At 39.0% G+C, this 23961-nt stretch overlaps 3 protein-coding genes across 4 annotated transcripts in view; 2 read left to right on the top strand and 1 right to left on the bottom strand.

Moving 5' to 3' along the window:
* The window catches only part of LOC117971126 (zinc finger protein 300-like), a 199828-nt gene that overhangs the window by 145152 nt on the left and 30715 nt on the right, over positions 1 to 23961 (top strand). The window lies entirely within an intron of this gene.
* LOC117407658 (zinc finger protein 658B-like) lies at positions 2316 to 11220 on the bottom strand. Its single transcript, XM_059017986.1, has 4 exons — positions 11010 to 11220; positions 8002 to 8199; positions 5516 to 6085; positions 2316 to 3458 (listed from the first exon to the last, which is right to left on the bottom strand). The coding sequence occupies exons 2-4, from the start codon at positions 8159 to 8161 to the stop codon at positions 2485 to 2487; spliced, it is 1704 nt and encodes a 567-aa protein (XP_058873969.1). The 5' UTR covers positions 8162 to 8199; positions 11010 to 11220; the 3' UTR covers positions 2316 to 2484.
* On the top strand, positions 12697 to 19870 carry LOC131724970 (THAP domain-containing protein 10-like). Of its 2 annotated transcripts, XR_009320366.1 has the most exons (5): positions 12697 to 14057; positions 15528 to 15612; positions 17689 to 17886; positions 19081 to 19302; positions 19420 to 19870. XR_009320366.1 is itself a non-coding variant. In XM_059018154.1 (4 exons), exons 1-4 carry the CDS (start codon positions 13641 to 13643, stop codon positions 19425 to 19427), a joined length of 708 nt encoding a protein of 235 aa, XP_058874137.1. In that variant the 5' UTR covers positions 12697 to 13640; the 3' UTR covers positions 19428 to 19763. The 2 variants fall into 2 exon arrangements, 1 of the variants encoding a protein (XP_058874137.1); XM_059018154.1 differs by lacking the exon at positions 19081 to 19302 and having other exon boundaries at positions 19420 to 19763.

The following is a 23961-nucleotide window of genomic DNA, read 5'->3' as shown; positions in this document are numbered from 1 at the left end:
AATATGGTGGTGCTTAAATTCAGACCCTTGTTACAGCCTGTAAAAAGGGGTGGTGGGTATCCACTGACAGATGGGAGAGCCACAGGAATTGACTTTGCAAAATCATTTTTACTAATGCAATGCCAGCAGCTTGTTCATCTCTACTAAATACATAACAGATAAAAAATAGTCTAGTAAATCGCCCCAATTACTCTTTTTGTAATTTGTAAATATTTATTTATTTCTTAGCAAATGCCCTTAACCAGGGCGACTTAAAATTGTTACAAGATATCACATTTGTTTTACATACAATTACCCATTTATACAGTTGGGTTTTTACTGGAGCAATCTAGGTAAAGTGCCTTGCTCAAGGGTACAGCAGCACTGTCCCCCACCTGGGATTGAACCTACAACCCTCCAGTCAAGTGTCCAGAACCCTAACCACTACTCCACACTGATTTTCCGGAGTATGACTATATATAATTGCAATATTAAATAGCAAGCCCGACGTCTTATCCTATATGGTGGAGAAGAGACGAGAGGATACTAACTTGGCGATGGCAAGTCACTGACTAACTTTCATTGGATTTAAAAATTGCTTAAAGTGTAACATTACTGTGTTCTTGCTGGTCTGGCTTTTTAAAGTGTAACATTACTGTGTTCTTGCTGGTCTGGCTTTTTAAAGTGCATTCACTGCAGATATTTGTACATTTATTTTTTTGTTCACTTCAAACATTTTAAATGGATTTACAGAGGAAATATTTGATGTATTCAGGTTTTTTTTTAAATGTAAACTATTTCCTGTGCCGTCAGACCTTTTGTTCATTGCCTGTCCACCCTAAATTGGTGCCCACCCACATTTCCAAGCCTAGTTACGTCACTGGAGTAGGCTGCAATTTTTTTTTTTTTTTTTACATAATATGTACAGCCTACCAATTTTGTTAGTTTGCAGTTTTTGAATATGATGACAACGTTCTTTCATGTTCTCTTCACAATTAACAGTTCATTTCCTACATACCTATAATTTTATTTTAAAAAAATTAATTTCAGTCCACAGTCACATTTAAAAATAGATATGCTATTTATTCTGTTTTCTGATCTCCCTGCTGCTGATCAAGCTTGAACTGCATGTTTTATTATGTTTGTTCTATTTGTAATTTCTGAATTATTGCCCCTAGTAAAATTTGGTCACGGTCTCGGTGGGTAAATTTCCTGATTAAATAAGTACATTTTAAATGATTTTATTTACAGTTAAGGATAATAATAATAAATAATAATAGTAGCATCAGTAATAATACAAATTTAAATTACATGGATGTAGTAATTGTATCAATTTAATATGTGTTTAAAACCAACATGAACAGATTAATTTTTTTAATCGTGAGATTAATCATGATTATTTTTTTAATCGCTTGTCTGTGGCTGTTTGTTGCCTCTCCTTCCACTGCTTGTAAGAGAGTGGGAGGGCATGCAGGGTTAAAAACTCTACCATCACATCTCCCTACTCTTGTTTCAATATCAACCCTAACTGATGCAAGTTTTTGGTAAAAAAAATGTCCTTCCTTTTTGAGAATATATTTATAGCTAAAAAGCCTGTATATTTTATTACGGAGCACAGAATTTGTAAACTTGATTAAACACAGGTGTATATATGTTAAACACTGACCTGGTTAATATATAATCCACATGATTAGTTTTTCTTCACACAAAGTGTTTAGCGATCTTAGCCCCGCCCCCCACCACCACTACGATTTACTGGGCCCTGGAGCAAGACTGTGGAGACCCCCGATCCCGCAGCACAACATAAAGAAAACCTTTTGAACTATTATCCACTTACATGATATAAACCCTGCGCTATCTTTTGTTTCACCCAAAAGCATGTATTTTTTTTTAATACTGAATTTTGACCATCCGGTAGTAATATTCAAAGTTGATGGAATTTTGTGAGATAGGAAGACTCCAACACGTTCAGCTTGTTCGATGTGGAACATGAACAGATTTTAGCCTTTTGGCTGACAGCGATGTGGGGATGCTGTTTGTGCATCGTGGAGATTTTGTTTAGACAAAAAGTTCCAAGCAGTAGTTTACATCATATGTAATAAACTACAGCATTAATATTATGGGTCAAATATACAAACACATCTTGCTATACTGTGCAGACCATTGTAAATCGAGGCTGTGTTTATTGTATGTTGCCAGTATTGCATGTATATTTGTAATTTGTAGTGTCTCCCTCTTTGCAATGTGTTAAGTGTTTTGTTTAAAGCTCTGATGTCTCCGATCGGACTGTCATCCTCTTGTCTGTTTCAAAGTGTAAATGCAGGCCGGTGCAATAAACACTTCTGAGGTGTCTTTGTGAAGGAATGTTACGAGAAGCTTGTTTGTCAAGAAAGGATTTTAACTCCAATTGCATTATAAATTGTTCATCACATTAATCTCTTCAGTGATGCAATAATTTCCTGGTTTTTAAGTTAATGTTTAAATAGATTAAAACTTTCCCAACATTCAGGATTTCTCTCCTGTGTGAATTCGTTCGTGTCGTTTAAGACTTCGTAATTCAGTAAAGCTCTTCACACAATCATTACAGTGGTATGGCTTCTCTCCCGTGTGAACTCGTTTGTGTCTTTTAAGATTTCCTAATTCAGTAAAGCCCTTCCCACAATCATTACAGTTGTGTGGTTTCTCTCCTACGTGAATTTGTAGGTGTTTTTTAAGATTTCCTAAATAATTGCAGCGCATTCCACATTCATTACAGAGGTGTGGTTTCTCACCTGTGTGAATTAGTTTATGTCTTTTAAGACTTCCTAATTCAGTAAAACGCTTCCCGCAATCATCACAGTGGTATGGCTTCTCTCCTTTGTGAATGCGCTGGTGATTTTTAAGGTCTGATAAATGACTGAATCTCTTCCCACACTCTGTGCAGTGGTAAGGTTTCTCTCCTGTGTGAATTCGTTGGTGTTTTTTAAGACTTCCTAATTCAGTGAAGCTCTTCCCACAATCATTCCAGCTGTGACATTTCTCTCCTGTGTGAACTCGCTGGTGTCTTTTAAGGGTTTTTACCAAACTGAAACTCCTCCCACACTCAGTGCAGTGATGAGGTTTCTCTCCTGTGTGACTGCGCTGGTGGATTTTAAGCTGTGATAAATGACTGAAACTCTTCCCACAATCAGCACAGGGAAATGGAGTCTCTTCTGTACAATTTCCCTTGTGAGTTTTAGGAGAGCCTAATTGACGTGAACTCTTTCTTGGTTTAGTAGAACAAGGCAGGGTCTTCAAGTTGCCCTGGGTTTCAGAATTTTTCACACACACAGAATGTGCAATCTCTATACTCTCCAGAGAAAGTGGTTGTCTGTCTTCTAAAGAAGGAATTTTAACTGAGCGAGTTCTCAATTTCTTCATATTTCTTTCTTGGGGTGTCTTCTCTCTGTGTTTCTTGCACTGTGGTTTGTCACTAGAAGAGTTTTTGCAGTGGGATGAAGCTAAGGAAAAAAGAAAGGAGAGACAAAGGTTATTATAAAGCACATTCACTCTTCTATAGAGTTTCCCCTCATAACCAACAACAACTCCTAGAGTGAACTATGATTACTTAATATTTAGAGAACAGTCAGACCCACTTAATATAGCAGTGTGGAGGTAGCAGTGTGGAGTAGTGGTTAGGGCTCTGGACTCTTGACCGGAGGGTCGTGGGTTCAATCCCAGGTGGGGGACACTGCTGCTGTACCCTTGAGCAAGGTACTTTACCTAGATTGTTCCAGTAAAAACCCAACTGTATAAAATGGGTAATTGTATGTAAAAATAATGTGATATCTTGTAACAATTGTAAGTCGCCCTGGATAAGGGCATCTGCTAAGAAATAAATAATAATAATAATAATAATATCACTCCTGTTAATGGCAGCCTCCTTTTATAGCATGGGTGTCAATGAGGACAAGCAACATACATTTTAAAACTACCTTTAACAAAACATGCGTTCAACAGCGGGTGATGGGGGAGCAGTGAAAATGGAATTGAAAATGGATTTTCACTGCTCCCCTTATTGTTTAGTGGAACGTTTCCTTGTTAAAGAGGTGTTGTTGCCAAGGTTTTCAATTCAATTTTTATATAGCGCCTTTTGCAACAGGTCGCCACAAAGCGCTTTACAAAGACAAAAACAATACATATTACTGAACAGTAAACATTTAAAAAAGAACAGAATAAATATATAAGCTGTATTATAAAAACATGATTTTAATCTAAATAAAAAAAATAAAATAAATAAATAAATAAACAGTGGGAACAATATGGGGGCAAGAGGATATCAGCTCATCTGGATGAAAATGCCAGGCTATAGACATGGGTTTTTAGTCTATACTTGAAGGCATTGACTGAAGGGGCTTCTCGAATTGTGATGGGCAAGTTGTTCCATAATTTAGGTGCCATACAAAACTAAAAGATCTACCACCTGAAGTGTTTTTCTGAATAGAATTCCACAAAGCAGCAGTAATAGTTGGCAATGATTTTGTATCTGTGATGCAACAAACTAAAACACCTGCACTTCAGGAGCTGGATTCAGCTTATAGCGAAAGATTAAACAAAATAAAAAAAACAGACATAAGCTATTTTTAGATTTGAACAACTCCCAAGTACAGTAGATGCCTGTTATTAGCAACCCCGATAGACAGCGTTCGGTTATTAGCATGCCGCTTATTGACAGCTTTATTACTAGTTTCAAGTGCTACAGAGCGAGTTGCATGATTTATGCACATACTTCAACAGCTTTTATAACACACTGCGTATTTCTGGCGGACTGAGGAAAAATCGTGGCTTTGAAACTGGCTACGAAGTGGCATGCAAAATTTAGATGGAGACAGAGAACGTTGGACAATTTCTTATTTTAAAATTGTGTTTCTTTAGAATTGATTGTAAGTACAACACATTTTTTTATGTTTGCTTTACTCCTCATTGTCAGGACGCTGTGTAGTACATCGCTGTGTAGTACTATTTAAGCCTACTATTGTTTTTGTTACACACGCGTGAAGTAAACAGTTCTATGTCTGGGTATTTCGTGTTTCTCGTGTTAATTTTTTAACAGTAACATTTAAAACACATGATACGGGTCAGGTATATCACTCAGTCATTGATCAAAGTTTTATTTTTTTTCATTTTGTGATGCGATCCTAGTTTGTTATGCGGAATGTAATAAAAGACCAATAAAATGGTGAGTAAGGCAGTAGGTATTTGCGTATTGTGTCCTGAGTGGCTGGAGAATGAACGGACTGATTTGCATGAGAGTGTGTGAACGTGGCCATGCTGTGTGAGCGTTGTGTATAAATGTGGGTGAGTAAGCTTTGCGGGGGGAGAGTTTTGTGTTGGGTGAGTGTGACAGAGATCGAATGATTCCTGGTGTTAGATCCCCCTCCTGCAATACACCCCACCATTCATCTCTGCATGCTTTCAATAGAGCAATACACCCTGCCATTCATCTCTGTATGCTTTCAATAGAGCAATCCACCCCGCCATTCATCTCTGCATGCTTTCAGTCTTTGTTTTACTTTACCTGAAAGGTGTTCACATTCTGAATTTTCTAGTACAGGATTCTCCTCTTTAATGTGGACAGGTTCCAGCTCAGGAAGCTCCTCTTCAACATGGACAGGGTCTAGTTCAGGAAGCTCCTCTTTAATGTGGACAGGCTCCATCTCTGAATCCTGCCTTTCACAAGGATAACCCAGCTGTACCTTCAGAACTCGCAGGTGGTGTTTCACGGTGCTGTGGTGTCTGAAATCTGCCCCGCATTCATGACAGTAATATGGAGTCTTTCCAGTGCCTGTTTGCTGCTGTCCGTTCAGGATTCCTGACTCCCTGAAAGTCTTCACACATCCAGCACAGCGATGCAGAGTCTTACCAGGAGATGTTTCAAGGTTTCCTTCAGGATTAACACTCTCCCCACATCCAGGACAGGGAAGAGAGCCCTGCAAGCTGCTTAAGGGTTTAGAATTGAGAATAACCCTTTTAATACGGACTGATTCTAGTACAGGACTCTCCTTTTTAATGTGGACAGTTTCTAGTTCTTCTTGGGCCTCATCTTTAATGGGGACAGGTTCCAGTTCAGAAAGCTTCATATCAGTACCTGAAAAACAGAATAAAAGTGTATTTTTTTATTTCACGTATGATGCATGTTGTGGTACACACCTCAAACATTAGTGCCGACCGCCTCCTACTGACCACAAAAGCATTTTTTTTTCCAATGAATTTTTTAGCAATCTAACCTGGTGTGCTCACTGCAACAGGCATCTAGAGCAAGATGTACTGCTGTTTATCATGCACTCCTTAAAAGTAAAAACTAAACAATTACAGAAGAAAAGCCGAATAAAGCTTAAATAGAGCTGAAGAGAAACTCTGCAGAAATGCTGCTGAAGTGGCCTAAAGAGTTAAGGAAACAAACAGCCTGAAACCAGAGGGTATGTAATTATCAGTCTTCAGACAGAAGTGAGCCCCTGATAGAAGCGGCTGTGCTGCTGCACAATGTTGGCAGCTACCGAGCATAGGGGAGGATGATGTACATGAATAAATATATCATGATATTTTAGATGTAAATAGGAGGCACTTTTTTTACACAGAGAATTGCGAGGGTCTGGAACCAACTCCCCAGTAATGTTGTTGAAGCTGACACCCTGGGATCCTTCAAGAAGCTGCTTGATGAGATTCTGGGATCAATAAGCTAACATTACTGGGGAGTTGGTTCCACACCTTCACAATTCCCTGTGTAAAAAAGTGCCTCCTATTTTCTGTTCTGAATGCCCCTTTATCTAATCTCCATTTGTGACCCCTGGTCCTTGTTTCTTTTTTCAGGTCAAAAAAGTCCCCTGGGTCGACATTGTCAATACCTTTTAGACTTTTGAATGCTTAAATCAGATCACTGCGTAGTCTTCTTTGTTCAAGACTGAACAGATTCAATTATTTTAGCCTGTCTGCATACGACATGCCTTTTAAACCCGAGATAATTCTGGTTGCTCTTCTTTGCACTCTTTATAGAGCAGCAATACCCTTTTTGTAGTGAGGTGACCAGAACTTAACACAATATTCTCGATAAGGTCTTGCATTGTAAAGTTTTAACATTACTTCCCTTGATTTAAATTCAGCATTTCTCACAATATATCCGAGCATTTTGTTGGCCTTTTTAATAGCTTCCCCACACTGTCTCGATGAAGTCAACATAAACTCCTAGATCTTTTTCATAGATGTATTTATAATGCACATTTTTATTGCCTACGTGCAGTACCTTACACTTTTCTCTATTAAATTTCATTTGCCCAGTTCTGAATGCTGTCTAGATCATTTTGAATGACCTGCATGGAGGTAAACTTGATTAGCTATGAACCGGACTTCAAATAAATGAGCAAAATGATGCAGCAGCAGAAGCCACATTAAAGAAGTGCACTGTAAGAACAATAATCTTTATTTTTTTCTTTTTGCACTTTAAAGTTCATCAATTGTGCGTTTATGATTGGCTCTATGTAGACCACTTGCTCTAAATTTCCATTCAGTTTGCCTCTCTTGCACAAAAAGGTCGCCAAATCCTGATTACCAAAATAACTAGTCTGAGCATAATTTCTATCATGTTTCTGTGATGTCTAAATTAATTTAAAATGTGTGAACTTTAATCATGGAAGTATACTTCTGGATATGTACGTGTTCATTTGGTCCCCAATGTCAGCCTGATCATAAACAACAATCCAGTTTCTCGTGTAGAATCGTTCCACTTTAAACCAATTGAGAGAAAGAAACGCTGTTTCCATGTAAATTAGGGCATCAATAGTATTGGCATATAGTGACATGGTGTAACAAGCAGGTTTCAAAGAAGGGGGCGCTAAAATGAGTGTTGGGGAATGTAAACAAACTGAACTGTAAATAGCTTTATGTTGAAGTACAGTGAAGAAGCCAACTAAAAATAAATGACTCCCTAACGCAGTGCATTTCACAGGCTTTCTTCCCCTGTTTCAATAAAAGCCCCCCTCTATAGATCTGCATTCCAGTGTCACTCACCTCTCTCAGTGATGCTAGAAGGTAGCGTTTCCTCCTGCAGGATCCGCTCATTGGCCTGGTCACACCCCAGCTCAGTCACTTCCTCCTTGATCTCAACAGTCCTGTCTGCAGAAACAACCCATCGAATAGGAAGCTCTGGGCTGATGTGAGCTGCTTCCATCTCAGAAACTTCCTTTGAGTGAGGCTGATCCGTTCTCACTGAAGAAAAGGATACAAAACCGTTAGTCTGTCATTTCAGACTGCATATAAAGTGCTTTTATTTGAATTTAGTAAACTATGTTATGTATTAATCCAATATAATTTAAATTCACATATCAAGCTTTATTTGAAATGTTCCCGATATCTACCGCACCTTTGTAATATGAATTCTCCTGTGTACTACAAAAGACTAATGCAACTTGCAAAAGGCATACATGTGGGGCTATTCCACCCCTAAAACACGAGGATTCTTCTATTATGTAACGTTTGTTACATTAGGTAAACTTAATATCAGACACATATCTGCATGCATGAGAAGTTACTATGGAACATATCGATGGGGTTGAATAGCCCCCATTTAACCCTACAGGCTATGGCCAAAAGTTTAGCATCACCCTATAGCATTAACTAATTTTGCTTCATAAAGTCTAATGAAACCTGCTGAATAATGTTACCTCAACATAACAGTTAGCCTTAGCTATTTTCAAGAACACCCCCCCCCCCCCCCACTCTATACTCCTATAGGCATCACTGGCTGCCAGTTCGATGCCATAGTGACCACGCGATTGTCATTCCAGCGTGTTACTATCACTGGATTGGTAGCACTGTAGCGGCAGTCTGCACTGCCCCTAGAACTTTTAGACATTGACTTTGGATCTAAAACAGGACAATCCTGTGCTCTGTTAGCTCTCGGTGTGCCAATGGCTCCCATTCCTTTGTCTCCCAAGTCCTGCAGCAGTGGAAGTGATGTAAATAGACTGTCAAATGTCAGCTTGAAATGTCACATTCTTAGGTAATGTAGAGATCAGCCCTGTCATCACAGAGCCACCCAGGCCAAGTTCAGGTAATGGAACACCTTTACCAGCATAAGGTTCGCACTGAAAGAGGCATCCAAGTGTGAACAGGATGGCTGGTGGATGACGTCAGACCAGGAACTGAAAGCAGGCAACAGTAGCAGACCGGGGTATGAAAGCGCTGTGGCGCGTTTATTAAACAAATACAAGGTTTAAACAAAACAAAAGGTAGCAAGTATCGTACTGGTTTTACAGCCAGCACGAGTAGCAGTTGTTTACTTTTAGTATCTGTTCTTACTTGTCTCTTCTTCTCTGGACAGCTCACCCCGTGCAGCCAAAGCTGCAGGTCTTTTATATTATGGCTGAGGGATTAACTGGCTATTAATTATTTTATTAATCCCTCGAGTTTAACAAGTCTGCGTGACTGTCAGCAAACTCAATAATTACTGAGCCGACAGTCACGCATTCTCACAAGAGGTATTTAAAAATAATAACAAATAATGGCAGGCGAGTTTTCGCCCGTCCTTCAAAACATAATAAAAACACAAATGAATACATAACATGCACAGGGGCGAGGAATACCCCGTCACACCAAGGTGAGGATTCAGACACCACAGCTTAGAACCAAACTTGTTTAGCAGAGTGCTTCCCATCATAAGGAATCATGGCTTCATCCACACACAGATTGTGCTCGATTTGGAAGGCCTTGAGGAATCTCTCATTCATCATTTCATGAATGGCCTTATCTTGCCAAGCTTGCCTCCAGCAAGCAGTCTGCTGTTATCAGCAAGGTGGAAACATCTGAGGATCTCTTCGAATCCGTCACATCCTCACTCTGTGCCCACATCATACGTCTCTGCGGTACAACAGCACAGCCACTTAAAGCAGCGCTGCTAAAAAGTGCCCCGATTCATAATCAGAGGATGATTCAGAAATTTAAAGCAAATTGTTGAGATACTTGTGTTGGAATATTGTTTCAAAATTGTATAATGCAACAAAAATATATTAAAAGGGTTAATGCGTGGCTGGAGGTTTCTCACTGATAATTGACCCTTTCTCAGCCAAAACGGCAAGTTTCTCAGTATCTAAAAAGCTTTGAGGGAGCGCTACTCGTAAAGCCAGGGTCAACTGTGTATATGTGCTTATATTTACATCTGTACATTCCTATATAGAGTTGACATGTATACTACAAACACTACTTTATCTCCACTTTATTATCTAGCTATAGCCAACATAACACATCCAATGTTGAGTCCATGGTATACAGACACACAGGCAGCATGCATAGACACCTCATTTAATACAATGAGTCTATATTCTATCCATCTGTTTAAACGAGGCAACACAATCGCATGTAAAAATAATGTAGATTCCACGACCTTAAATCTGCATATTGTTTTAACGCAATGTTAAGGTCTGTAGCAACTTATCAACACGACTAATGGTTGTGAAATGTATATATTTAAAGCAAGCATACATCAGTAGCCTATTCAATACTTTCACATTGTACTGTAGGCGATACCGCTATCAGTGCATATATTTAAAAACGAGAATAAAATAATACCAACAGGTACATGAACTGGCACATGCATTAAAATACTTGAAATACAAACGTACCATTTTCTGACCTTACACGGGTCACGTTTTGGTATGCATACCACTTTCTGGCCCTACACAGGTTTTGCGATATAGGCCTATTGCTGTAGTTTCTTTGACTGCATGACGTCAAATAACAATTCTAGTTGTTGCTAATCTTGTGTACATAGCTGTAGCTAAGAAACGTAATAATCTACTTTGGATTTTGTTTGTTGAAACCTAAAATTACGGTTTAACACCCAACACTGCAAACCTAAGGTACTAACACAACCGCGTCAAAGTGCTCTCCTGCAGAAATGTAATTCAGATAAAAACTTGTTGCGCAGTTCAGTTTTCAGATTCCGTTTCGAAATGGTTATGTAGTGCACATGTCTAAATCATCTATGTGAATTACACTGCGCTAAATTAAATGTTGTTTACCTCTCTCCTATATCCCTCGCTCTCTGCAGTCGGCGTGAGTTGTTGTTTTTCTTTACTCGTTCTCAATATTTCCGTTTCACGTCTAAACCGTCACTTTAACTAAAACCGTTCAGATAAAAAAACAAGAAAAAGCTCTTAATAATGTCCAAGCTCTTAATAAATCAAACACAACACAACGAGCCACGCTCTCACAGGAAGACAAAGCTTACTGCGCACGCGCAGCACGACGCAGAGAGACGAAACTGGCGCCATTTGGGCTCCAGAACAGGGCGTTGCGTAGCAACACACAACGCAGAAGTTGCCAGTATTCGGTTTCATCATAGGTTGCGTTCTCGTATCCCAGAGCTTGCGCCGGCTGCTCGTGGCTGCGTGTCTGTCTGACGTCACACGCTGCTTCTACAGAAACGCCGTCTCCAAAACCTTAGCGCAGCACAGAGAACACAACGCGACATCCCCTAATAACACTTGCAATGCATTAGGACTTCAAAGTTATGGCATTAAGGATATGACATTATTATGTGTTGATTTTATTTTGTTTTATTTGACTTTATTATTTATTTCATCACCAACTGCCATGACAACACACTTATTTATGTATTATTATTATTATTGTTATTATTATTTATTTCTTAGCAGACGCCCTTATCCAGGGCGACTTACAATTGTTACAAGATATCACATTATACATTATTTCACATTATACAGACATCACATTATCTTACATACAATTACCCATTTATACAGTTGGGTTTTTACTGGAGCAATCTAGGTAAAGTACCTTGCTCAAGGGTACAGCAGCAGTGTCCCCCACTGGGGATTGAACCCACGAGCCTCCGGTCAAGAGTCCAGAGCCCTAACCACTACTCCACACTGCTGTAGTACTTATTTTAAGGTAATACATAAACACAATTGTCTAGGGATTTTTTTTTTTTTTTATTATTATTATTATTATTATTATTATTATTATTATTATTATTATTATTATTATTATTATTATTATTATTATTATTATTATTATTATTATTATTATTATTATTATTATTATTATTATTATCATCCGGCAGCAGTGTGGAGTAGTGGTTAGGGCTCTGGACTCTTGACCGGAGGTTGTGGGTTCAATCCCCAGTGGAGGACACTGCTGTTGTACCCTTGAGCAAGGTACTTTACCTAGATTGCTCCAGTAAAAACCCAACTGTATAAATGGGTAATTGTATGTAAAAATAATGTGATATCTGTATAATGTGAAATAATGTATAATGTGATATCTTGTAACAATTGTAAGTCGCCCTGGATAAGGGCGTCTGCTAAGAAAAAAATAATAATAATTATTATTATTATCATTATACATCTCATTAAAGTGTGTGTGTGTGTGTGTGTGTATGTCTGTCTGTCTGTCTGTGTTGTGAATCATTTTCACATCAAATTAACCATTAAGAGTAAACCCCAATATAAACAGTATTCAATGTATTAATACAGTACAGTAGGTGTGTCACAGCGCAGCCAGCCTCCCGCAGCAACTTTTCAAAGCAGGGCTGGGCTGTGCTGGATCTGCACGGATTTTTGAGGGTGTTTTTTCATGACGTCACGGCGTGCAGAACTGCAGAAACCTGTGCTACAAGAACGCACCCATTGGGTGTAGAAACCCAACTTGCGAGAGGGATTGGCTGCCTCCCTGTCGAAGCAAGGGCGGGATCGTGAAGGGGGGGTTATGAAACTGGATAGCAGTTCGCCATGCTGGCTCCTACAGCGCTATGTTTTACTATGCACGTTTACACTGTGTTGGATCCGAAATGCCGACAGTTTTGACTTGCTCTGCTCAGTGACGCGTGCTCTCGGTTTGTTATTCCACAGGCTGCTGCTCCGTGTCTGCGGGTTATTGTACCTGGATGATTCTGTGTAATCGGTTGCTTTCTAACGATGGACGGTTTGTTTGCTTTTTTTTAACGCAATTGTTTTAGTTAAGAGGCGCTTTAGCTATAAAACGCAAGACTTTAAAGAGACAGCAACTTAGACTGCAGAGAGAGAGGTCAACAAAACTTAACTACGGTATTCTCATAGGAAAGCAGTGTAGAGTTAGGAGACTGCAAATTAACTAGAACCTATAATTGGGAATTAATCCAGAAGCGGGGATCGGAGATTCTTAAAAAACAGACACAGTATAATTTCAGTGTCAGAGAAAAATGGTTTAACTGTATGTATATGTCGGGATTATAAATGTACTTGATATAAAATAAGAGTTATTTACCAATTTGTTTGCTATCTTTCCGCCTTGGAGAGAGGAGCTGCGTGCAGTGAGTACAACTGTACCGTAATGATTGTAATAGCAGGGAGTTCACGACTGGAAGCAGAATAAATTGGCTATGACACCTCAGCCACAACTTGTACAAAATAAATAGACCTAAACTCCAGTAAACCAACGCAGGTATTGACACATCACTGCGCTCAATATTTTTCACATAATTTGTAAATAAAACAGCGTTTTCAACTCCGTGCTCGAGTGGACTACGCTTAGTTCCGGTAAAGGCGGATATGACGTCATCGAAGGACGGTCAAGGCGCGAATTGACTGGTTAACATTGAAATCTCGTGTTTTCTTTATTAAAAAAAAAAATCTCTTCAAAAATAAGGCAAAATGCCAAACATGTGTGTGGCGTATGGATGTTCTAAGTCACCTAAAGACAACGTGACTGTATTTAAATTCCCAAAGGACTTGGTCTGCTTTCGTAAATGGGAGCAACAGGTGCAGCAGACGAGAGCCAATTGGCACGCAAAGCCATCATCGGATTTGTGTAGCGACCACTTCGAGTTGGACTGTTTCGAAGTTAAACCATTTTTTATGCTGCAGTTGGGTGTCAGTCTTAAATGTCCTCTAAGATTAAAAAAAGGAGCAATACCGTCTATTTTTGTGCCGCCTCCGTCTGTCACCCCAGGGTGCGGACAGACAGCAGGGAATTCTAAGCGCTCCACGAAGGATGATGAGCCGACTACATCATGCACCCCCAAAAGAAAGAGGGGCGGAGTTGCGTTTGAAAAGAGGGAGCATGCAGGGGTAAGTAATGTTAGTACTGGATTATGATGAAAGAAAAGTGTGTAAAATCTATAGCATATTTTTGTAAGCAATGCTAGCGCCTCACATAGCTTTGAACCCGGGAGTGCAACGTGAATAGTTTTCTAATACATGAGCTTGAGCTGAATGTGATTCCGAGGACAGGTGTAACGAAAACAGAAACCAGCGGAATCAAATGTGTTCGTTGCAATATGAGAGGTACTGTGTTTTTTGCGCAGTTATTTCATTGATAATGAGAAGTCGTCTTCAGTCTGAATAGATTACTACTCTGAGGATTGTAGTCTAATTTCTGCGATCAGGGCTGAAGCTGATAATGTTGTGGTTCTAATAAGGAAGCTTAAATCTACAATTTTGTTTTCCTAGTAATACATGCTGTCATTTACTTAATTAACAGTAAACTTGATCATTAATTGGAATCTCATTTATGGAGTTATACCACAAAGGTTGCTGTGTATACATAAGAACATAAGAAAGTTTCCAAACGAGAGGAGGCCCCATTCGGCCCATCTTGCTTGTTTGGTTGTTAGTAGCTTATTGATCCCAGAATCTCATCAAGCAGCTTCTTGAAGGATCCCAGGGTGTCAGCTTTCTAGAGGAGGGGAATTTCATTTTATACAGCAGCATCTGGATAATTCCACAAATGGTATTGTTCGTTTACTTTTACTTTTAAACTCTTAAAACTAACAGTAGATGTACTATTTAATCTGATATATTTTCAAAACTCCGTAAATTTGAAAATAAACCAGAATGCAGCAGCTCTCGTTTTGCAATGACATTTGATTATTTTTGCTTCTGTTTCTAAGTAATACCTGTCGGTGTCAAACAACTTTAAGAGTAACGTTTAAATGCAAATTGGCACTTTCTTTAGCCCTGGGTTATCCATATATAACTTAAATATATAGCTCTATTATTATTATTATTATTATTATTATTATTATTATTTTTCAAAAAGTGCTGTATATGAATAGTCCATAGGTTTGTCATGTCTATGGATCATCTTGGGACATTTTCTTTTTAGTTAATTAACATCTATACAACAAACCAAGTCTTAGAATATACCTGACATAAACAGAGTCAAAGCATGTCGCTTAGGATGGTCATAGATGATGCTTAACATTGACATGAAATGTAGTGGAAGGACATTAAACATTTAAGACACTTTTGGAAATGGAAGGCTTCTGGTCATTCCCTCAGGATCAGGAAAGATACGGCTCGACAGTACCATCTGCACAAGGCAATGCCGTTATAAGGGATGACATCCTTCCACTGCTGGGGTGTGACGCAGTTCCACAGCTAACCCACAGTACACTGTAGTCAGAATTGTTTTTTTCAATGTATGATAAGTTACTATGCCAGTCAAGTTCTCCTTCTTGACATGATGACAGTAATATTTAGTTACAGGCATGCTTTGTTGCCTCATCTCTGTTCTCGTTGCTTCTGTTGGTGACACAGGATGCTGGCTGTCAGACAACAAAGCCCCATGGACCCTCCAGAATAAGTAAACGGACACAGACAAGGTTTTGTGGGAAAGATAAAGGTCTGTATGAGAAGTGTAATTTATACAGTGGTTTGCAGAAGTATTCACCCCCCAACAATTTCACATATTGTTGAATTACAAATAATGTGTGCACAGTTTTTCAAACTAACTTTTTTCTTCAGAGCTGTAGTGGTTAAACTGAACTCTGTTATATGAGGAGGAGGAGGTTAAATGTCAGCAAAACTTGCAAAGAAAATGTACAAAATGAAATTTACTGGTTGCATAAGTATTCAGCCCCTTAGTACAAATGTTCTTGTACCCTTCTCCTGCTCTGTGCCTCTCTTCCACTTTATCCCTGACTTGTTTCGAAAGCTCATTGGTCTTCCTGGTTGCTTTGTTGGATCACTATGTGAGTTGCAGCTTGAAAGTCTTTATATACCTGAGGGAAATTATGTACAAGTTAAACCACTTTGAGTACACACAGGCTAAAACCATTTCACTAATTTTGTGACCTTTCAAACAAATCATGCACCTGAGCTGATTTAGGGCTGCAGTAGCAAAGGGGTTGAATACTTCTGCAACTGAGATTAATCTGTTTTTCCCTGTAAGTCTTACTTATTTATATTCTATATGCAATTTATCAATGTGGAGTAGTTTGTGTAGATTCTACATGTAAAGTCTAATTTGAAAGCGTTGTGGAGTACGGTCAGGTGCCAACAAAATGTGAAACCTTTGCAGGGGATGAATACTTCTGCAAACCACTTTGTGTGTGTGTGTGTGTGTGTGTGTGTGTGTATATATATTTTATATATATATATATAGATAGATAGATAGATAGATAGATAGATAGATAGATAGATAGATAGATATATATAGATATGTGTGTGTACAGTAACACACTAGTCTTTCTTTCTGTGATGCACATGGTGCAGTTTCTCTCTCAGCACACAGTAATGGCAATGCAAAATATACTGGGAAGTACATGGTCTGCATTGCCATGGTGAGTTCAATCATTACGAACACGTTTGGGTTGCATGTTTACTCTGCTTTGCAGATATGTTTATTCCCCTGGCACATCAAGCCATCGTCGATGTTTTTGTTGACTGTTCTTGTTTTGTTTTGTAATTCTCTGTTTCTCATTGTACTCCCTTCAGCTGCCTGAAGCTCTCAAAAGCTCATTCAGAGTCACTGCCAATGGGTGGGGGGTAAACTTTGGACTAATACTGTTTTACAATCGTTTTCAAGTAGATTTTCTCAGTCAGTTGATCTACACTACATATATTATTTGATAAAGTATGTAACTGGAAATACATTTACAAACCATTCAGTGTTGTTCAGGCATTGTAGATCTCTTTTCGAGGTGGCAAGTCCGCCATTGCTGTCATCTTCGCTGCTGTCTGAGCTTTGTGCGTCTGAAATGTATGGCTCATATCTAATAAAGAAGACAATCATGATCATCTTGTATTGCAGCACCTTCGTGTCAGAAACATCACACTCATACAAGCTCTCGCACACAGATAAAACCAGACTTATCAAGCTCTCACACACAGATAAAACCAGACTTATCAAGCTCTCACACACAGATAAAACCAGACTTATCAAGCTCTCACACACAGATAAAACCAAACTTATCAAGCTCTCACACACAGATAAAACCAGACTTATCAAGCTCTCACACACAGATAAAACCAGACTTATCAAGCTCTCACACACAGATAAAACCAGACTTATCAAGCGCTCACACACAGACAAAACCAAACTTATTTCACTGTCGTCCGACGAGTTAGAACATAAGAAAGTTTACAGACGAGAGGAGGCCATTCAGCCCATCTTGCTCGTTTGGTTGTTAGCTTATTGATCCCAGAATCTCATCAAGCAGCTTCTTGAAGGATCCCAGGGTGTCAGCTTCAACAACATTACTGGGGAGTTGGTTACAGTGCCTCCTATTTTCTCTTCTGAATGCCCCTTTTATTTAATCCCCATTTGTGACCCCTGGTCCTTGTTTCCTATGTGAAGTTTAATAAAATGGGATCAATACGTCATTTTCTATGTCTGTGAGTTCTGTGGAGATTCAAATAAAAGCACTTTATATGCAATCTGAAATGACAAACTAACAGTCTTGTTATTTTTCTTCAGTGAGAACAGATCAGCCTCACTCAAAGGAAGTTTCTGAGATGGAAGCAGCTCACATCAGCCCAGAGCTTCCTATTCGATGGGTTGTTTCTGCAGACAGGACTGTTGAGATCAAGGAGGAAGTGACTGAGCTGGGGTGTGACCAGGCCAATGAGCGGATCCTGCAGGAGGAAACGCCACCTTCTAGTATCACTGAGAGAGGTGAGTGAAACTGGAATTCAGATCTATTGAGGGGGTCTGTGGCAGGATGGCTTGCAGTGGTGAGGTGTGGTGACGTCACGGACCAGGAAGTACAGACACACAGCAGCTTCAGGTTAAAACCGAGACACGGAAGCGCTCGGTTTCTTTATTAAATAATAATGAAAATAAAAGAGTTGAACAAAACACACACACACAAAACAAATTGTTTACTGTTTTGTTTGGCCCTTGTGCCAAACACAAACGGGACGAAACGGACAAACAAGTTTCGTGCTGAACGAATAGCAATTGTTATTTTTCGCTTCTGTCTCCTCTCTATCTCCCCGTACCTCCTCTCTGTACACCCAACCCCGACTGAGTGACAATGTGCATCTTTTATGCAGTTGTACCGAGACTCGACTGCTAATCAATCATTCAATTAGAATCTCGGTACAACTGCACATGGATTAATTACGCGTCCTTCCCGGTGCTCACATAGTATTACATTTTAATCAGCACGTGAAGTGATGTGCAACCCTTGTGGCTAAATACAAATATACATTTAATCACATGTGTTACACAGACCCATTTATATCCCGTGTACCAATGACTATACACCAACATTTAACACACTACATACAACATATAAACAAACAACACGCACAAGGCGGGGTCACACTGCCACAGGCATCTAGGGGGCTTGACGAGTGCAACATCTTTACAATACCGTTTAAAATAAAAATACAAATGCCTGTAGCATCTTAGACTTAGTTATATAGTAGGAAATAGACTTTTTGATTCTCTGCATCGGTGTGTGCTTACTGAGTTTCTCTTGACTGATACAATAGATAATAGCTGCTGTTACTTCTTTGGTTTGGTAAATGAATAGGAAGGCAGTGATGAAACATTACAGTGCCTTGTTCCTGCTGATATTTTCGAGTATGTGTGTTTCATTTACTGACAATCACGTTTGCTAGCGATCATTGTTTAGCAGGGCGGTTTATATTGAATAGGACGTCGCTTATTTAATATCTTACTCGGATCATCACATGCATGGCAGTTTTCAGAACTTGAGATGTCTGTGTTCATTAGTTAGTTCTAATGAACACAGTGCCTCACCGATGGACAAATGGTGAATAAAAACCATGTCCGTATCACCTTAAACCGCGTGAACCCGGTAATCATGTGTGACAAAGAGAGAATGAACTCTTGTTTTAGATCTCCCTCCCGACTGGTGAGGGCGCTAGGGAGGAGGAGCAGACATCCCCAGGAAAGGTGGAAGGCGGCCACCTGGAAAGGGGGCGGGACCACGGTGTGCAACGTCATCAACCCAGATGGGAAGTGCGGATTGGTTGACGGCGGTTGCCCTCGCTGACCAATGGGGACGGGACGGAGCGTACAAAAGGGGGCGTGGCCCAGGGTTCTGTTCCTTCTGGCAAGGTACACTGTGAGAGAGAGACGAGCAGGACATTAAACAGGGACAGGGGAATGAGAGGAGGTCGTTTTCTTTTGTATTTTTCATACCTGCTAACCCCTGCACCTTTTGTCTATTTGTAGAGCACTAACGGGACGCTCCGGGAATATGCCGGAGGAGCGCGAACCTGGAAGTGCCGGAATTGTTTCCCGTCCTGGATGAAGGAAAGACAGACTGTGTTCTATTGTTTTTTTTTGTTTCCGTTTCTCTTTGTTTGGGACTGCGAACCCTCGTTACATTTTTGTTTGTCGGCTTACACATCGCTGTGTATCCCGGCGTCATTATTATTGTGTTTGGGTTAAATTAAACCCTGGACTTGTGCATTGAAACTGGACTGGTCTGTCAGTTATTTACACCACACGCTCAGCCAACCTGTCACATCATGCTATAGAAAAATGGTTGTGGTTTCAAAACCGTGGCGGTTTACCATTAAACCGGTATACCGTGACATCCCTAGTTCTAGGGAGCAGCATAAACCCGGCGGTTCTAATGTTAAAGAAAAGTTAGGCTGTAGTGTTAGCACCACTCTTCAATGGTATAATGTTATAATTAATCATAAACACATGGACTATATACCCTGAACGTCTCCACAGCAACGGGAAACTGCAAGTTCCTGACTACTGTCCCTTACACCTACCAAGTGCCTGTCCTGTTAACACTGATGGTTATCCAGATTAAATACATTGTGAAAGCAGTTAATGAAGTCATATATATTATACTAAATAATAATAATAATAATGTTGTGGCTTGTTTGTTTTATACAAATAAAAACATACGGCCTTTCGTAAATCACATTTTCTTCTTCTAATGAAGCATTGCTGTCATCACTCACAATGATAGCTGCAAATACCGCAGTGTAGTTACTGACAAAAAAAAAAAGAAAAAAATCATCTTTAAAGTTAACGTATTACCATAAACATGTTATAATTAATTTAGTTAGGAATGTTTCTCAAACATAGTATTAATATATTACCCACATGAGACCACATAAAAACAAGGGCAACAACTCAAGTAAGATAGCCTTTAAATGTATTTATCTAAATGCTAGAAGTCTCAGAAACAAAAATGTTAGAACTTGAAGCTACTGCACTAACAAGTAACTATGATGTGATAGGTGTTACAGAAACTTGGTTGTCTGAGAGTGATGGAGACGAATATAATATTAGTGGGTACACACTGTATAGGAAAGACAGGCAGGACAGAAGAGACGGAGGGGTAGCGCTATACATAAGAAATAGCCTTGAAGCCCAGGTGTTAAATCAGGACAAAGAAAACAATGCAGAATCAATATGGGTCAGAATAATGGACAAAAATACAAAGGGCATAATAATAGGAGCATGCTATAGACCGCCAAGTCCAGACGCTGAGTAAAATAATCTGTTATACAATGACATTCGAAATGCGTGTAGAAAAGGAGAAGCCATACTAATGGGGGATTTCAACTTCCCCTGTATAAAATGGGAAAACCCGATGGGGGGGCACGACAGACGAAATTGAAATGGTGGAAATGACAAATGACTGCTTCCTAACGCAATTTGTCAAGGCACCGACTAGAGGGGAGACATGCCTTGATTTAGTCTTTTCAAATAACGAAGACAGAATAACTAAAACAGAGGTCAGAGAGCCATTGGCAAACTCAGACCACAACATGGTCTCATTTGAAATATTTTTTAAAACCCCAAAAGTAATGACTAAAGCTAAGGTTTACAATTTTAGAAAAGCAAACTATGAAGGAATGAAACAGAGACTTACAGAAGTAGATTGGAGCAAAATAGAGAAAACATCCACATAAAAAGGATGGGTGTTTTTAAAAAAATGTAGTACCAGAGGCGCAAAACAATTATTGCAAAAGTAGACAAATCTAAATGTAAAACAAAATGGCCAAAATGGTTTAATAGATTAATTAAAAAAAAAATTCAGCAAAAAAAGGCACTTTACAGAGCGTTTAAAAGGGACCAAAAACAAAGCACACAGAAAGAGTACTTGGAACTGCAAACACAAGTCAAAAAGGAAGTTAGAAAGGCCAAGAGAGAGATAGAAATGAACATTGCTAAGGGGGCTAAAACCAATTCTAAAATGTTTTTCCAATTATTATAACAGCAAGAGAACATTCAAAGAGGAGGTTAAATGTCTAAGAGACACAAATGGCAAAATCATAGACGAAGAAAAAAATAGCAAATATATTAAATGATTACTTTTCACAAGTTTTTACAAAGGAGGATACGGGCAACATGCCCCACATGTCAACCTGTTCCTATCCAGTTTTAAATAACTTTAACATAACAGAGGCAGAAGTGTTAAAGGGACTAAGAGCTCTTAAAATAAACAAATCCCCTGGGCTGGATGAGATCCTCCCAATAGTACTCAAAGAAATGAAAGAAGTTATTTACAAACCGTTAACCAAGATCATGCAACAGTCTCTTGACACAGGGGTGGTCCCGACAGACTGGAAAATAGCAAACGTAATACCAATCCACAAAAAGGGAGACAAAACCGAACCAGGTAACTACAGACCAATAAGCCTGACTTCTATTATATGTAAACTTATGGAAACTATAATAAAATCCAAAATGTAAAATTACCTATATGGTAACAATATCCTGGGAGACAGCCAGCATGGTTTTAGGAAAGGGAGATCGTGTGAAAATGGAGCGAGGTAACCAGTGGTGTACCACAGGGATCAGTATTAGGTCCTCTGCTATTCCTAATCTACATTAATGATTTAGATTCTGGTATAGTAAGCAAACTTGTTAAAAATTCAGATGACACAAAAATAGGAGGAGTGGCAAACACTGTTGCAGCAGCAAAGGTCATTCAAAATGATCTAGACAGCATTCAGAACTGGGCAGACACATGGCAAATGACATTTAATAGAGAAAAGTGTAAAGTACTGCACGCAGGCAGGCAATAAAAATGTGCATTATAAATATCATGTTTATGTTGACTCGGAAATGTCTCCATCTAGACAATGTGGCGAAGCTATAAAAAAGGCCTACAAGATGCTCGGATATATTGTGAGAAGTGTTGAATTAAAATCAAGGGAAGTAATGTTAAAACTTTACAATGCATTAGTAAGACCTCAGCTAGAATATTGTGTTCAGTTCTGGTCACCTCGTTACAAAAAGGATATTGCTGCTCTAGAAAGAGTGCAAAGAAGAGCAACCAGAATTATCCCGGGTTTAAAAGGCATGTCGTATGCAGACAGGCTAAAAGAATTTAATCTATTCAGTCTTGAACAAAGAAGACTACGCTGTGATCTGATTCAAACATTCAAAATCCTAAGAGGTATAGACAATGTCAACCCAGGGGACTTTTCACCTAAAAAAAGAAACAAGGGCCAGGGGTCACAAATGGAGATTAGATAAAGGGGCATTCAGAACAAAAAATAGGAGGCACTTTTTTACACAGAGAATTGTGAGGGTCTGGAATCAACTCCCCAGTAATGTTATTGAAGCTGACACCCTGGGATCCTTCAAGAAGCTGCTTGATGAGATTCTGTGATCAATAAGCTACTAACAACCAAACAAGCAAGATGGGCTGAATGGCCTCCCCTTGTTTGTTAACTTTCTTATGTTCTTATGTTCTTATATTACACTGACTGGTTTAAATGAAAGTACTAATTTTCAAAACTTAAACTTGAAAATTTGCTCTTGACAATGTAGTTTTGACTAGGGATGCGGACCAGACCCGATTCTGTGAGTGGTCCGATTAAAATCCAGATGGTCAGTCCATCGCACAAACACTGGGCCAGCAAGCTTTTTTTTCTGAGTTTTAAAAAGATTGGAACTAGTGCAATGAAGGAAACAGTGCATACTGTAATAAAACACTGCATACTCCTAAGACAAAGCATGAACTGTTTTAAATGCTCTACAGTAAAAAAAAAATACATAAATACAAAGCCAAATCCTACAGAGGCTTTAATGAGAAGTAATGACACTATACAACACAACAAACAACATGTGGATTATATATATTGTCATGTAATAAACCAGAGCCTGTGAACATGTCATATGATCTTTTACATTCTCTTTCCCATGCGACATGGGACAGTGTTTACCCTCAAGCAATTATCTTTTTAAATGATAGAATATTTTAATAAGTTGTTCTCTATCAAGAAAATGAACAGGATAGAATAACATTCACAATAGCAGAACATTAAAACATCAGTAAACAGAAAGCCATAGATTAAGATATTGTCAGCTGTCTAATTGGGTATCCCCTGTGTTTCGCACTGTAAATACACTCAATATCAATCAAACCCTTTGTGTGTGATAATGGCGCACAGGAAGACATACTGTGCATGTTTGACATTTCTAGGAGCCCCACTGCCTGAAATGCACAGGGGATACCAAATAATACAGCCATAGACTATGCTATTGTATGCTGTTTAATTTGGTATAAGAACATAAGAAGAACATAAGAAAGTTTGCAAACGAGAGGAGGCCATTCAGCCCATCTTAATCTTCTTTTGAAGTTGAGCACCCAAAGCTTGTTCATCTTCAATTTTGCTCAGCAGTTGACTTGTTTCAAAGTCCTTCCTGTAAAGTAAAAAAAAAATATATATATATATATATATATATATATATATATATATATATATATATATATATATATATATATATATA

Source organism: Acipenser ruthenus, chromosome 58, assembly GCF_902713425.1.
Source record: "Acipenser ruthenus chromosome 58, fAciRut3.2 maternal haplotype, whole genome shotgun sequence".
In the NCBI taxonomy this organism is placed as follows: Eukaryota; Metazoa; Chordata; class Actinopteri; order Acipenseriformes; family Acipenseridae; genus Acipenser; species Acipenser ruthenus.
Note: the sequence above shows the minus strand (reverse complement) of the source record. Positions and strands in the feature narration are given on the sequence as shown.